The sequence below is a fragment of the Macrosteles quadrilineatus genome, unplaced genomic scaffold, assembly GCF_028750875.1.
Source record: "Macrosteles quadrilineatus isolate MER2022 unplaced genomic scaffold, UCM_ALF_1.0 Scaffold_1__1_contigs__length_201487025, whole genome shotgun sequence".
Classification (NCBI taxonomy): domain Eukaryota; kingdom Metazoa; phylum Arthropoda; class Insecta; order Hemiptera; family Cicadellidae; genus Macrosteles; species Macrosteles quadrilineatus.
In genome coordinates this window covers 196959951-196975938 of record NW_026542594.1, presented here as the reverse complement: position 1 = coordinate 196975938, position 15988 = coordinate 196959951, and the positions used below count along the sequence as shown (strand labels likewise).

General features: G+C 35.9%; 1 protein-coding gene across 1 annotated transcript in view; it reads left to right on the top strand.

The window, feature by feature from the left end:
- Window positions 1-15988, top strand: part of LOC128993569 (mitogen-activated protein kinase kinase kinase 4) — a 53923-nt gene that overhangs the window by 20790 nt on the left and 17145 nt on the right. The window contains exons 10-21 of the mRNA XM_054417544.1: window positions 270-440; window positions 1435-1580; window positions 2769-2938; window positions 3792-3953; window positions 4878-5023; window positions 5418-5525; window positions 5903-6083; window positions 6869-7024; window positions 11382-11597; window positions 13327-13526; window positions 13644-13747; window positions 15212-15391. Coding sequence (XP_054273519.1) covers window positions 270-440; window positions 1435-1580; window positions 2769-2938; window positions 3792-3953; window positions 4878-5023; window positions 5418-5525; window positions 5903-6083; window positions 6869-7024; window positions 11382-11597; window positions 13327-13526; window positions 13644-13747; window positions 15212-15391 — 1940 coding nt within the window. The remainder of the gene's footprint in view (window positions 1-269; window positions 441-1434; window positions 1581-2768; window positions 2939-3791; window positions 3954-4877; window positions 5024-5417; window positions 5526-5902; window positions 6084-6868; window positions 7025-11381; window positions 11598-13326; window positions 13527-13643; window positions 13748-15211; window positions 15392-15988) is intronic.

Here is a 15988-nt window from a genome sequence, read left to right as displayed (position 1 = left end):
ATCTACTTTCAAAAGGTTCAATCCTGTGAATAGTCTGAAAAAATACAAAGCTGAATCAAAAAACTAAAACACAAAATTTAACCAGATCTTTGATGGATCAAAACTTAAAGATGCTGTCCTTTACGATTGGGCTCATAATTGAAAAACAGCTGATCTAAGTTGGTGACAATACTATGAAAGTAATTTCATATGGTCTTATTTAGTTTAATATATACACTTAGTATCCTGCTGCTTTGAAATTAATTAAGTTAAAACTGAACTGTCTATAGTTTAATAACGGAGCTGTCGGAGGCGTTCAGCCGCAGTGCCAAGTGTGCAGTGATCTCTGTGGAGCCGGAGGATGAGGCCAGTCATGACTTCTACAACATCCAGCCTCTAGTGAGAGTGGCCAAGTACTTGGAGCAGGCAGACATATCTCACAACAACAACTCCGTGTTCAGGTGAATACAAGGTTGATTCGCTCCGACGTTTTCATATTTGATAAATAATACTCGGTTAAGCATAAATTTGGTTGTGGTTTTCATACCAGAAACTTATCTGTTGATGAAATTTAACCTTGTAAAGCTAATTTTATCTCACTTTGAAAAAAAGGTTTTATTTTGGTTAGGATTGTAATAGTATATTTCACTACTAGTCACCAAAGTTCGATCTGTGGAAAGTTCGAAAGCTCGATAGTGTTTCCCATGCTCGTCTTAGACTTGCATGTAAAACACTATCTCGCCCCGAAATGGGACTTTCGTGACGAGTATTGAACAATACTTTTTATCACAATGAAAAAAAAAAAACTACAAAAACTACAATTTTGAGCTAACCAAAAACTTCAGTTGTAACTTTGTTGATGTCAGGCAAAGTATTGTTTGTGTAACAATTTTATGTAATGTTTATGCCAGGAAAAGTCAGCTGATCACTATTTGTTTTCGGTGTATGGAAATTGACGATTTTTGAGGATCTCAGCTGTATGGAAATGGGCTATTTTCGAATACAGAGTTATGAAAATTTATTTTTGATCCAGTTTGTTGGGTAGTAATGAGGAATATGCTATTGAAAACAGATATTTTAGACAACAATATATGTTTTGCTTTACTCTGCCATAAAATTAAAGAGAAATAAACAAAATAATTATCGTATCATGTTTTCTGCAATGTTTGACCCATTTTGTAAAACTCTCTGCAACTTGAAAAATATCAGTGCAGAGATATTACTTTTGACATTGTAATGGGTTTTGATGGATTAAACTTTTCTTTTCTCATTTTGTTAAACTTATTGATGGACTTCATGGCAATCTGTATGTTGTTCATGAAGTTAGTGTACATAATCTATTAAGTAAATAGTAATACTTTTTGTCTATTGTTAACTGTTAGTTACCATAACTTTATTAAAGAAAAGAATTATTTACAATACCCATGATTGAGAAATTGTTAATGTATGTTGCAGAAAATATATAGAAGACGTGCTTAAAACCAAAGGTCTGCGTAAAGCTCTCAGTTTTCTTGAAAAGCTTCACATGGGCATGTTGAGGAAGGCTAGTTTCACTCTGCAGAAACCAGATGATGATCCCACCAATGTGAGTAATGAAGTGAGTGAACAGGAAATTATTGTAGGTTGTAAAGTAGTAGACCATTTTCGCAGCTCCTTTTCCTGAGTACAAACATATTCTCTTCAGTTCCACTAAATCTCTGGGCTTAGACTAGGTCTCTCGATCTCCTTCCATTTTTTACAGTTTCTTTTCCTTTACCATATGATCCCTCCTTGTCTTCACTGGATCTTCCTCAAGAAACCTACAATCCTTCCTTCCATCATTATCAACTGCCACAGAGTGAAAGGCCTCATAAACACCTACGGTACGTCCTAGCTTTACAAGGTCATCCTAGCTTGTCTAGTTTACTCGTCATTACACTACCATAATGTTTGGGGATGGACGAGTTGCTATGGGAAAATTTTATTCCTGATCTTTGCGTGGGATTGGTATTTACTACAAGTTTTTTTTTTTACAGGATTTTTTCAATTGTGAGCTCATTTGCTCTGATCCGAGTGACGATGATGTCTCCCCTATTAGAGATATTAACAAATTTTCCATTGTTGGGTGATGATGATGTCTCTGCAATCACGGAAGATGATAACCATAGTTCCGCAATCACAGATGTAGTCTGCGATTGCGGAACTATGCCATCATGACTGTAGTCATGATGGCATTGAATGTGATAAATAAACATGAAAAAGTTAATGCTGCTTTTCTAATGGTGGCAATTTGAGACATTACTTCAAATTAAGATTTTTTTAAAGACTAAAGTTTATCTTCCTGCATAGACAGAAAGATCCTGTCCAGGAAATCAGGATGGAAATTAAAATCCCTTCACAAACTAAAAGCACAACCCTTTCAATCCCTCGTAATTTTCAATATCTATTTAACTATGTCAGGTGTCTGAAGAGGAAGACCAAGAGATGCGCAGGTACGGCTACTGGAGCGCAGAGTCGCAGGGTCTAGGGCTGCCATCCTACCAGGCTGCCTACCTCTTCATCTATCACATTCCCATGGACATGATCAGGATAGAGACTGAAATATAATTGTATGCTTGTGTCAGGTGTCTGAGGAGGAAGACCAAGAGATGCGCAGGTACGGCTACTGGAGCGCAGAGTCTCAGGGTCTAGGGTTGCCATCCTACCAGGCTGCCTACCTCTTCATCTATCACATACCCATGGACATGATCAGGATAGAGACTGAAATATAATTGTATGCTTGTGTCAGGTGTCTGAGGAGGAAGACCAAGAGATGCGCAGGTACGGCTACTGGAGCGCAGAGTCTCAGGGTCTAGGGTTGCCATCCTACCAGGCTGCCTACCTCTTCATCTCTCACATACCCATGGACATGATACATGCATACTTGCGACTCAGGATAGAGACCAAACCGGAGCGACCATCAGTCATGAGTATAAGACAAGTAAGTTTTTTAATGGAAAATCTTTCGATATGTTTTACAAAACGAAAACACTACTGTATAAGTTTCATGGCGGTCTGATGACCCTTCCTTGTTACCTGTAAAGACACTACGGTTTGATAAGACTCGCTAATGAATCATTGATCTTTTTGAAAGAACAATCAGTGAACTAACAAGACCGTATACAGCATGTTGTCCATTAGTTGCTCCAATTTTTTACAGCTGTTCCCAGTTGTGAGTGGGACAGAGACAGATTTATTGTTTTCTAACGTCAAAACTATGACAGGTTGATACTCTAAAAGATTGTGAGAACAACTTTTTAGTTGTGAATATGGACCTTCAATTTTAATTTAGCCTAATATTTATCTTTGAGTTCTACTTCGATAATGAAATTATGAATTTAATCATGTCTAGAACCGACTTTTCTGCAGAACAGCTGCAAAATGATGAACGGTTTGTTGCTATTTGGGAAAAACTACCAGCATCAGGGACTAGCGGAAGGGTCCAGTGGACGTTGAAAAAACCTTGCTTTGAAGGAATTAAAACAAAAAACTCCCACATACAAAGACCTGTAAGGAAATCATCATTACTAACTGTAGATCTAAAACACTCAAAAGGATTTTGTGCCAGACCCTTAACACAAATACAAATGTACACAAATGTATACCAATGTTATTTATTTAAATTTGACGCTGTAACATTTCTTGATGAAATTGTAATAAAGGAATTGTCTATTGTCTATTGTCTATTGTCTTTAGTCTACACACAATATACAAGCTCCACTGGACTTGTTCTAAATTCATCATCAGACTAACATTATGACCAAAGGATGTAAGCAATATTTTTTGTTTTCTAGCTGATCCGAGAGCTGAAAGAAGGACTGAGGCTTGCCGTGCTCAACAGACAGCGCTACCTGGACAACGTCAACTCATCTTTGTGGAACTGCTCAGCTGATATTGTAGAGTCTTTCAAGTCTAGAGTCACCAGCTTCGATGCCAGCGTTCAGAGTGTGCTTGAGGTGACAAATGCTACATCTGTATTGTAAGTGTTGTCGTGAGAGTAAAAAAACTAACACGGATTTACTTGGTATGGAAATAACACTGTCAGCAGCTCCAATATCAAAGATTATGATGATTGTGTTTTGGCAAAATGTTATTATACATTTTTTCACTTCAGGAAATATAGTGAATCCACTTGATTAGCTCTGTTGATGGTTTGGATAAAAAGTATACATTTTAACACAAAGAGTACCAAAAATACTGTTGATATGATAGTATTATCTCAGAAAAACAACATTGCCAGTCCATGAGCTGGAACAGGATTCTAGGCCTGTCATATCAAAAGTATTTATTTTATTTAATAATTCATATTGAGTTGTATCAGTCTGTGTGCGGCTTCGGCATCTTCCGCAGTTCAATTTTGATTATTTGGATGGCCAAATGTTTCAATGTTCTTAATGGTTTTTTTATTTGTAGTGTTTGAGTGTGAACTGAATTTAATCATGACGATGACTACAGTAAAAATAAGAGGACGAAATATCGTAATATTTGACAATAGGGCAACAAGCCTTGAAACTAGAGTGAACTGAAAAATGCTATAAAAATGACAACAGTAAAAGGTAACTTGACCTATTTATTTAAATCATGTTGTACATTCAAACTATTAATGGAGCTACTCAAGATGCTTTTATAATTTTCCTTCTCTGAGGTGTTTAAAATTACATTCTATGAAAACAAGTATCAACCTGTTTCCTATTAGAACTGTTGACTGTTGTAAACACTTTTCAGTCAATATTGCAGTATCAGGACTATTACAACTAATTTTAAGAGAAAAAAGTTATGTCTAGAAGCCTCTTAGAGTCTGTATATCTGGTGTAATAGGTAAAGCAATTACAAAGGAAACTATCTGTTCCTCTTTTAAACCTTGCACATTGTTTGTGCAGGTTTACCTGGATTTCCTCCAACAGTGGGTTCAGATGATTCAACAGCACAGAATACAGAAGAATATCCTCAAAGAAGAATGGTCCTTTATTTCCAGCATCACCAAACACATCCCTGGTGGACAAGCTCTGGTCGGCAGCAGCTTTTGGTTGGTTTATCTCATTGTCAGATGTTTTACAAAGGTCTATGACTCCCTGAAGTTTTGAGGTCTGGCCAACAGTTAGCCCAAGAGATCGTTTTGGGCCAGAAATAATAAGTGTCTAGCTATAATTTTCACTATCGTAGGAAGGATCTGCAAAGATTGCGCCAGGAAAGATTCTCGATTTTACCAATTTTGCAGAAAATATTCACTACTACTGTACTATTGTCACAGTACGAGACAATGATAGGAAAATATATTAATTTATGTGTTTTTTCTAAGAATTAATCAATGTTAAATGTGAATTCAAGTTATTGGAGTTTCCAATATATTCGTCCCAATTAGAACATATGCCCTACTTATAAGTTTGTTAAATGTCTTGAAAGGTTCTGTTTTGTTGCAGTCACATGGCCATCTCGATGGTGAAGATCACCCGAGAGCAGTTCCAGAGTCAGGTGGATGAGTTGACAAAGAGCATCGCCCATGTAACGGAGGCGGAGAGTATAATCAAGTAAGCGGGGCATTATTGATTTTTAAGTTACCATTGATGACTTATTCTTTTTAATATCCTAAATTGTTGATTTTTCTACATTCAATAGTACACTTAAGTTGTGTCTAGCACCATTCACTTGTGTCCAGTGAAAATTCTATTGGTCGTCCTCCGCTCTCCTCTTCAACCCTCACTGTCACGTACATACAACAGCGCTCACGCTGTAGGAATAGCCTGTGCGCTTCAACTGCTGTTGTAAACAATAGCTGTTCAGGCTCTTCCTTTCTCGTTACTAGTATATTTCTGCCCCACGTATTCCAGAGCTAAAGGTGCACGGTTGTTCTAAGCATGTTTCCTCAGTATCTTACTTCTCTGTGTAATGTCTGTTTGTGATGTAGACAGAAGATGTTCTCCGTGTGCCGCCACCTACAGGAGCTCTGTGTGGACAGTAGAGAGAAGATACTCAATGTTCTACATCTGTCCAAGATGCTGAGAAAGGATCTGGAGAGTGAGGCTTACGAGAACAACCTCTCATCACTGTGCTGCAACATCATCGGCGACTCTCTATCCAAGCTTAAGGTCAGTTTGGTATCATCACGTTGTTAGTAACCTCTGGGAAATTCTTAAACAAAGTGTGTTATCAATCTTTGGTCTTCGTGTGATGGAGGTTATTGAACTAGCAATACTAGCCTACGTTTTGGGATGTGTTGTCTCTTTGACTAAGAATTGAACAAGACATTCCATTCCCATGTTAAGTTGTCGCCAGTTTTGGATGAAAATGAATGTAGCTGATTTGAGCCACCTACAGAGTGTACTGATAATCGCTGATTTCTGTTGGATACCAATTATTTTACTATTCCAAACTGAAAATACAGCTTACTGCAAGCTACAGCAGCTGGTTTGCCACCTCAATTACCAAATCATCAAAATACAAGAAGGAAAATCAAATTTTGACTAGTGTAATTTTGTAAGTCGCTCATTCTACTGTGTTCTGCCAGAACACCACCTAAAGCTGTTTGAAACTAAACCAAGCCTCAAGGGGCAGAAAACTCCACAATCCACTGGCTCAAGAAATATATACCAAAAGAGAGAACTTTCTGAGATCGGCTATGAAAGTATAGCTCCTGAACCCGCCGTTTTACTCAATGAATTTATCAGTTAAAATCTTACCCACTTCTGACTCCATATTATAATCCCACACTATTTTTAATTTCACACCACTGCTATCTGACATAATTTTGAATCTTATTGTAAACATCCGATTCTAAATTACTGTAAATTTAATCAAATTCCTCACCACTTGACTCTGATAAAGTCCTACATAGGACCAAATTTCTGTGTTGGTAATGTGAGCGTTTTTACAGAGAGAGGCGCTGAGCATGTGTGAGTGCATCTCCACCATAGTGAGACATATAGACGACGCCAGCCAGGTGCCGGAGGATTGGGACGAGGCCGACAAAGACGTCCTTCACAGCCGGATCAGAGAAGTGCTACATCAGTTTTTCAAGTTTGGATTTGAGGTAACCGTAATTATATTTTCTACAGGTTGATGTTCTGGGTAGATGTAAGATTGAATCCAGGGTGCAGAGAGAGAGAGACTCGTCATTTCTGTCCATGGGTTGGAAAACAAAGAGTGAGGAAAATTTCATAGAGGAAAACTCAGGGCCAGGAGGATTATAATATGAAAGCTCAATGTTGTAAGTCTGGCTTACTTACTCATATCAATAATTAAGCAGCCATAAGGATAGAGGAAGCCCACAGTGAACAGTTGTTAGAATAGAATAAACTCTTAACTTAGTTGTTAGAGTTAACTCTTAAAGCAATCTTGAAGCTGTTTTTTTTACAAAACCATAATATAAGTCATTTAAAAAAATCTGAAATATTTTTAGTGTCCATCTTTTGGCCAAATATCCAAAAGAATACTCAATGACCAAATTCTTAACCTTTTCATTTCATTAGGGGTGTGCGATGCAGCATATTTTTTTCGATTCGATGCATCGATGCGATTCAAAGAATTTCGATTCGAATCGATGCGATTCGATTCGATGCAGCACGGCATAATTTTCTTCAAAAATTAAATACATCATGTGTTTCTGTAATGGATCCTTTACCTTAAAAAGGTTAAAGTAAAAAATGTACTAAATAAAATTATGAACAAGAGGATAGTTGCTGACCTAACCTCATTAATGGACACTGCTAATTTTATGGTTTGCCTAAGGAAATTCACCCTTCACTAACAATTAGAATAAGCCTATATCAATAAAGCAATCGTTAAGTTTATTATTATTGACCTGTATTAAATAAAATAGAGTTTATTTTATGATGTACAGGTAGTATTGTTACTTAGTTTTCACATTTATATTTGTTGGCTTTCAATACTTTTGGTTCATTCTTAAATCAGCATGAACCAAAAAAGTTGATAATCAGTGTTTTTTACTACAATTGGATCTTAGGCTGGACCCGGTTTTAATGGATCCGATTTTATTTATACTAGGGATGGACGAGATTGGATTTTTAGTTCGAGACGAGACGAGACGAGATTTTTTATTTCTCATAAAATTTCGAGACGAGATCGAGACGGGATTTCCCTTCTCATACACAACGGGAAATGCACGTTCAAAATTTTTACCTGATTTTGTAACATTGTTAGATGACTGTTTAAATAAAAAAATAATGATAATAGGCAAAAATATTTACAATCTTTTATTAAAAAACATCAGAATAACATTTTTTTATTAATCACGCCTAAGTTATTAAAAATGCCTACGATTAGGAAACATAGTGATATCAGTTAGGATAGAGTTAAACTTATCCTAAAATAAAATAAATCATAAAATAAAAGTAATATTAATTTTTTTTAAATAGTTGGTACTTGTTTTGACTTTTTATAGTAATGAAACATTCCTCACGCTGCTTACACTTAACAAAACTTCTCAAATAGTATTAAAGTAATATTATTAAAATAATTAAAGCAATATTTACATTTAAAGAATTAATTCAATAAGAACGCCTTCGCAAAGGAAACGCAACTACAACACGCTCCTGTATTGCGGGTATTGCATTGACTTTCTGCAGGCGTTTTTAATTTTTTTTAAATTTTTTTTATTTTTTTATTCTCGTCTTGATAAAAATCTCGGCCAAAAAGAAATCTCATCTCGTGTAACGAGATTTAAAATTTCCCGAAATTTCGAGACTTGACCATCCCTAATTTATACAATTAACACTAAATGGGCGAGTATTGAGATGTTGAGTTCGAGTAGAGTACGGCCTTGAAACTCGAGCTTATCTTTGAACTCGCTAGTTTGGTATAAAATTGTAAGATCAATATTTGTTGAAATGTAACTTGTGTTTGCATAAAATGATGGATAATTTGTATTACTGTAGATTCTACAGTCATACAAATATAGAAATAAGCAAGAGGTAGTTGTCCTAACCTATTTTTATAGCTGTCACGACAGAATAGGTCAACTCAAAGCAGTCGCCGGCGACTGACTGGCAATGGTATACTGACTTGACACGGAATAGAATGACATGATCGGTAGTGATTTTGTTTTAAAGTAGGCCTAGTGTTTCACAATAGAAAATTTCACTACTGAACTGTTACGTAAGCAATAAATTTATGTTTATAAAAAGTCAGAATAGAAACACTATAAAGGCAAAACAATAGAAGGGAGGCAGGCGTTGTGCAATGATCTCGAAATGAGCGGAATAGTAACATTGAGTAGGGGGTTGGAAGGGGGGGAAGGGAAGGGTGAGACCTTTGAGCTATTTAGACTAGACTTTCACCACTTCCCAAATGGCTGGGTATGGGGATTACAATAGCAGGTTTTTTCCTTGCCTGGTTTGACTTTTGTCTTTTTCTGTAGGAGATTTTAATAATCAAAAATATAATTTGAATTGACCACAATTATTTAGCATTGATAATACAATTTGCAAGGGACCAGGAGGAAATAGAACAAAACACTTAAATTAATAGAATAACACACAAAGTAAACAAGAAATTAAATACAGAACATGGTGATTTAACACTGTCACTGTCACTCAATTTTGTTGTCTAGAAGGGTCCGGTGAACTAATCAATAAATAGCCAAAACCAGTTTCCTCCCCCTCTTCTCTCTCAGTCTCACCACCACCCCTCCCCCCGTGAGCCGGGAGGCCCAGCACTTTGTCCTTGAAACACCCTAGCCTCTGAAACAATAAACCCTTACACCTGCGTTGCTGTTTTGACAAAAGATTTATGAATGCGTTCACTATTTTTCATTTTCCAGAATTAACTATCAATTAGGGCCTATTATTATTTGCAAGTTACAAATAGGAAACTACATGACATTATGGTATTCAATTACCCATGTATTATCAAAAATGAATAATTCATTACTTATTTTGATAATAAAAAGCATTCATTACAGCACGCAGCACTTATTGATATATATATATATATATATATAAAATCATCAAAGTATCTGTTACTTTATACAAAATAAAATAGGTACAAAATTGTGTGGCCAGTCAAACTTTATAAACAAACATTTTATTCTATAAAATACAGATGGTAAATAGGGGTTGGTTTAAAGGAAATAAAATACAAAACAGATTAATTAATTATTTTGATAAACGATGGAAAGGTTATGGGATTGATTGAACTACAATAACCACAGGGAATCTTAATTAGAAAAGTCGTCAACCACAGTCTGTTTAATCAGTACATCGCTGGAGAGAGAGAGAGGGGGGGAGAGAGAGATAGCAGATAAGGGCGTTTGATAGGGAATATGAAAAAGTAAACAAACAAGGAACAACGACGCGACAATACTCGTTTATAGCCTTATTGTCTCGACCACTACATTTGCACACGTGACCACTTTTTGTTTCTTCCTTATCTTTCGTCCGTCCCAAAATGGAATTCCTGAAATAGTTTGTTGGTATAATCTTCCCTCACACACAAGGCGCAGAGCTCAGTGCGCACTGTAGGTTGCCACAGCAACCGTGTGTCGTCATAGCGACTTAGCCAATCACGCACGCGCACTGCGTTGTAGATTACGATACGAATAACCCTCTGACTTCGATGTTGTAATTGAATCGAATTTTTCTAATGATGCGTAATGCAGGGATGAAACTGAACATTTAGACAAGTTTAGGTTATTTATTTTGTTCTAAAAATAAAAATAATACATTTAAAGGTCTGACTTATTGATACAGACATTTTTTAGTATAATTTCGTGTTGAGGACACTCGCACGCCGGTTGTCTGAGACTGAATTCTGACTGTCTGACATCTTGAAATGTAGATTGTATTGTGTTGTGCAATATCATCTGCCTGCAGAGAGAACAGCTGAAAATAACCTTTAGCTGTTTTGAACTAAATAGTGTACTAAGTTGGTTACTAAAGTTGTTAGCGTGATTACTAAACCAATAGATATCAAATAAATAAATGTTAAATAAAATATCTATCCATCCCTGTCGGCTGTCGGTATCAGCGGAATCGGGCGAAATCGATGTTTGGCAATCGATTCTTGATACCGATATTCCTAGTATCGGCAATGTCCGAGTATCGGTGGTAGCGATAATTGACACTTCCCTATCTAAAACTCATTTTGGAGTCCTAAATTAGTTTTAAATATGAATCGGGACGTAATCGTTGCATCGGGAGTTAACCGCTGCATCGGTCTTTTTCGATGCATCGAGGCCAAATCGATGCATCGTGATTTCGATGCATGCTGAATCGAATCGTGATTCGATGCATCGAATCGAATCGAAATTTTGATGCATTTTCGATGCATCGCACACCCCTACATTTCATGAAGGCGATCTATTAAACATTCTAGTACTAGCAGTTCATTATATTCCGAGTGAGACTTAATGTTAGTTCCTATGATCTCAGTACCACAAAGACATCTGCGGTCTGGTGACAGGAGGGTCTCGGACACAGTTGGCTCGTGGCTTGATCTCGTTCGCTCAGCTCTGGATGGCCTTTGCCAAGACGAGATGTGAGAGAGGTCGAGGCCTCAGGCCTAGATGGGCCAATCATGGGTTGGACTTCATCATGCACATTTGTGAGCCGCATTTCACCAACTGCCTTACTGACGATGAATTTGAGGTAAGACTGCATTTAAAGTAATAGCGTAGTATAAAGTCTGCGATAATAGTTTGTTTGTGAAGTCACACTAATCACATCTCAGGGAGAAGTTTTTAATGAAAGTAATATATTTACTATATTCTAAAATGGAGTACCTACTCTGGTATTTTAGATGTAAAAGAAAGTGAATATTTGTAAAAAAAGAAAATTGAGAACATAAGGATACATTAATACGCTGATGTCTTATTGTCCCAGCCATCTTGGGAAGCAGGTAGTCATAAGATGGTCTTGATTTCTCATTGGTCCTCTTGAGCTGAGTGCCTTACTTACTGATGGGACGTCACAAATCTCAGTAGATTTTTTCCTTGTAGATTAGCCTCAGTCCTCTCCTCTTCTCTATCATCCGCCATCCAAATTCCTCCTCCGCATTGGATCACATCCTTCTTGACTTGGTCATACCATCTTAATTGAGGCCTACCCGACGGACGTCTTCATGTAGGTACGGTCTCACAAACCTCATTTAGTCTTGTACCTTCCTGTCTCCGAAGTACACGACCTAACCAACTAATGGCTTTTTTATAAGCGCTATTATATCAGGCTCTTTGTATAGGGCATATAGCTCTCTATTTTCCTTATGCACCAAACTCCTTATGAGTGAGGTAAAGTGGGGAAATTTAATTAGGCTGATTGGATTAACTGTTTTGTAGGTATTGTGGCAGACTTCTGGTTCTAGAGAAAGAAAGGTTCAAATCAAATTGTCTTTATTTCATTGTGTACATCAGTACATGGAATGGCGTCAAAAACAATATTCTAGAGCATTTTTTTCCTTAGTATTTTTCTGTAAAAATATGTATGTTAAATTTATTTTTCCAAGGTTACCTTTCATTTTTCAGTGTTGAAGCAAAAATACTTTAATAATCAAATCATATAACTTTTAACAGTTGATATGTGTCCTTTTTCATGTAACGGTTTTATGTAGAGAACAATCCAACAATAACTTATCTTATTGATAAGGGCAATAAGCCTTTGACCTAAGCCTATGCTGTGACAATGAATCAGTCAATACTTAGGGTAGCTTTTGGACAGAAATGTTTATCTGAGCCAGTTAATAGTTCTTATATTTCACTTTAATTGATTTAAACTTTAAACTCTTTTAATTTAGGTTTAATGGTCCAAAAGATTTTAGATGGTAAGTTCCTTATGGTTCCTTCTATGAGAGCATATTCAGAAGCTAGTCCTATATTATACTTACGTGTTAATATTTTCTTATAATTTTTACCAGTTAAAAACTTCAAAATAAGTTTTATTTTTGTAATTTTGTTGATCTGATTACACTTCTTTCATCAAATTGTCCACACTATTGATTGAAGGTTAACTTAAACTGTATTTTAGTCAGTTATTTTAGATTATTCCAAACAAAATACTATTTAATACTTATGAATTCAAAATACTCAGTACCTTTAAAAGAACAGTTGTACCTCTTAGTTAAATTTAAAATATTTGAAAAAGAAAACATTAAAAGTGGGACTGTGAAAAGCTATGCACTTTGCTCTTGCTACATCCTGTCTTCTCTCAAAACGTTCTGATGAAGGGAATAAGAATATTTTTAATTTTTTTAAAGTAAGTCTTTGATGTATACTATTCTGAAGTAATGCCAGACATGTAATATTTTCTCTGCAACAAGGGTATATTATTATGGACAGCATAATTTGTGATCAATAAAGTTGAATAAGTCTTTATTGACTTTCAGGAGCTGAAAGCCAACATAGACGACTGCATCTCCCATGTGATCGGCACAGCTGTGGTGGGGGGAGGCAGTACGCCTGGTACGCCGGGGTCTTACTACCGCAGCAGGGGCGTGTCACCATCCCCGTCTATCACCTCGTCACGTCCTCGGCCCACGCGGCTCTCGTCCTCACTGTCCAACCCGAACAGCCCCGAGATACGGAGGTGAGTTGTCTTCAAATATCAAAGTGATTTTTAAATATCCATCACATTTGAAAGCCATCCAATTCTATACTAGTTAAAGTATTTAAGTTTATGAACTAGTATTCTTTCTCTTTGCAGTGAGGCAACCTCCTCCAATGAAGCGACTACCTCAAACGATGACAAGGAACTGAACGGTGCGACAGACGGTGCGGTCGTGGAAACACTTATTTGTCCTAGTCAAAGTAAGTGATTTGAAAAAGTTGTCAGTGACAGTGAAATATTATAATGTTTTGTGTTTTTAGTATAAAGTTGTGTCTTTTGAGCCAGTTTGTACTCTTCACTATTCAGCTAAGCTTGCTATCCTGAAAAATTCTAAAAACCTAGGACCTCGTGCTCTTAACCTCAAACTGAACAACACTATTCCATAGTTTTACTTTTAATCATCCCTCTTTCCTATTCCATTTCACAATGTTTCTCACTAAACATCTGTAGGTTAAAAAAAATATATTTAGTACCTTTATCATTCAAACCGTCCGTCAAATGCTAATTACTGTTGTCAAGAATTATTTTAAGCTTGTTTTGAAGGTTTGATTTTAAAAATATTTTGTACTTAACAAGAATTTTTTAGAGAGTAATACAGTTCAGCTAAATTACCTAAGAAAAATGGATTCCAAGGCTATCAATCAATCAATCAATCAACTTCTTTATTTCATAAAATGTACAGATTGGTACATGAAATTGTGTCAACATAAGTTTTCTTATCTAGATCGCTAAAACTAGGGATTTTACAGTAGTCAAAACAGAATATATATAACAATTAATGACCTTCAAATTGATTTTCCTTTCTTTAAATAATAATAAGTCCAACTGATTAATACATCAAATGCAAATTAAAGTAACAGAAAACAAACATAGAACAAATCAATGGAGGTACTTTAATGTTTTAGTTTTTTAGTGAATTTCAATAATAAAAAAAACATCACAATATAATAAATACACAATAAAAGAACACAAAATATTATAGGCTACTGATATTTTTTCTTGTAGTACTGGTAGGACTTATTTAGGTTGAAGAGAAAGTGATGAAATATCAGTGTTGTGTTTTGTGTTATTTATTGTGTAATTATTAGCCCCTGGTCTCTATTTTTCTCAGATAAGCTCGCTGAACTCTATTCCTTTCCAATAAAATCCTTCCTAGCCTTTTCTTTAAAATATAACCTTTTTTATACAAGCATTTTTAGTAGGTACGTAACTTGATTTCCTTTACAAAATAAATCTAATTTTAGTGTTACAGTAAAAGATTACAGTAGGCCTACGATTTAAAAACCAGATAACGGGATTTAAATAGTTTATTCGTGTTTAAATGTTTTGTGACTGTGTTTTTAAAACTGTGACGTAACATCATGAGTCGAAAAACTTCAGGTTTTGTAAATAAGGATCTGATTATGGTATAACAATATACCGAAACTCGGTATCCTGTTGGATTTTCGAGGACCACTATAGGCAGTCTGCAAGTATTGTAACCTTCTTATTTTGATTTGCATGAAGTGGCCTAGAAAAACAACTACAACATTTAAGTTTTTGTGATTCAAGCAACAAACTTCTCATTTTTTACAGATAATAGAATAGTGAGCACCTTGTAAAGTCTGAAAATTGTTTTGCACCATAATCGTGGTTTACTACATCTTTTATTTTGTTATATATAGAAACTTCACGGAAAGATCGCCTACTTGAGGCTGTCCAAGAATTGGATGAAGTGATAGAAGAGAGGCTTAGAAACGAAAACCTCATCGGAACTGTTGTTGCTGTTAAAAATCACCAGACGGAGACCAACTTTGTTCGTCCTAGAACTGTCACGTTCGGCTGGCAGAGGGGAATAAAAATAGGTAAGATGAATTGAAACTGGTTCATTTCACACCGATGGTAATCGGTGTTCAAATCTAAATTTCAAAAAGTATCTCAACTCCTGATATCTTCTCCGATTTAAACAAACATATCTTCATATTTTGTATGGTCTATCATGGGTTTTTCCCTAACAATATTAAATCTCTTTGTTACTTGGTAGAGCTAATTCGAAGGATTGAATCATAAATTAATTATTTCAATTCTTAGATTCTGAGCCACCGTAGCTTAGATTTGGTTATAGTATGAAGAATGGGAAATCCAACTGGTAAAACCATCAAAGGACCAACTCTAATCTGACGCCTAAGTTACTTGATAGATCGTCTGCCATTCCCCGTTTAACCTCCAACAGAAACATACCCACCTCAGTTTGGATGTGATTTTCAGCATGAGAATAGGTTTTTTTTATGTTTCTTTTCTAGTGTTATTTCCTGAAACAAAATTCCCATTGTTCATAGTGTTTATACCTAAACCATTAATTTTGATTGTGTAGTTAATTTTCAATAATTTGAAATTGGAAGAGTATTACTGGTTTTGCTGATTGTATGTTTGGTTTTTGGGGTATCTTTTCTCCTCGATCT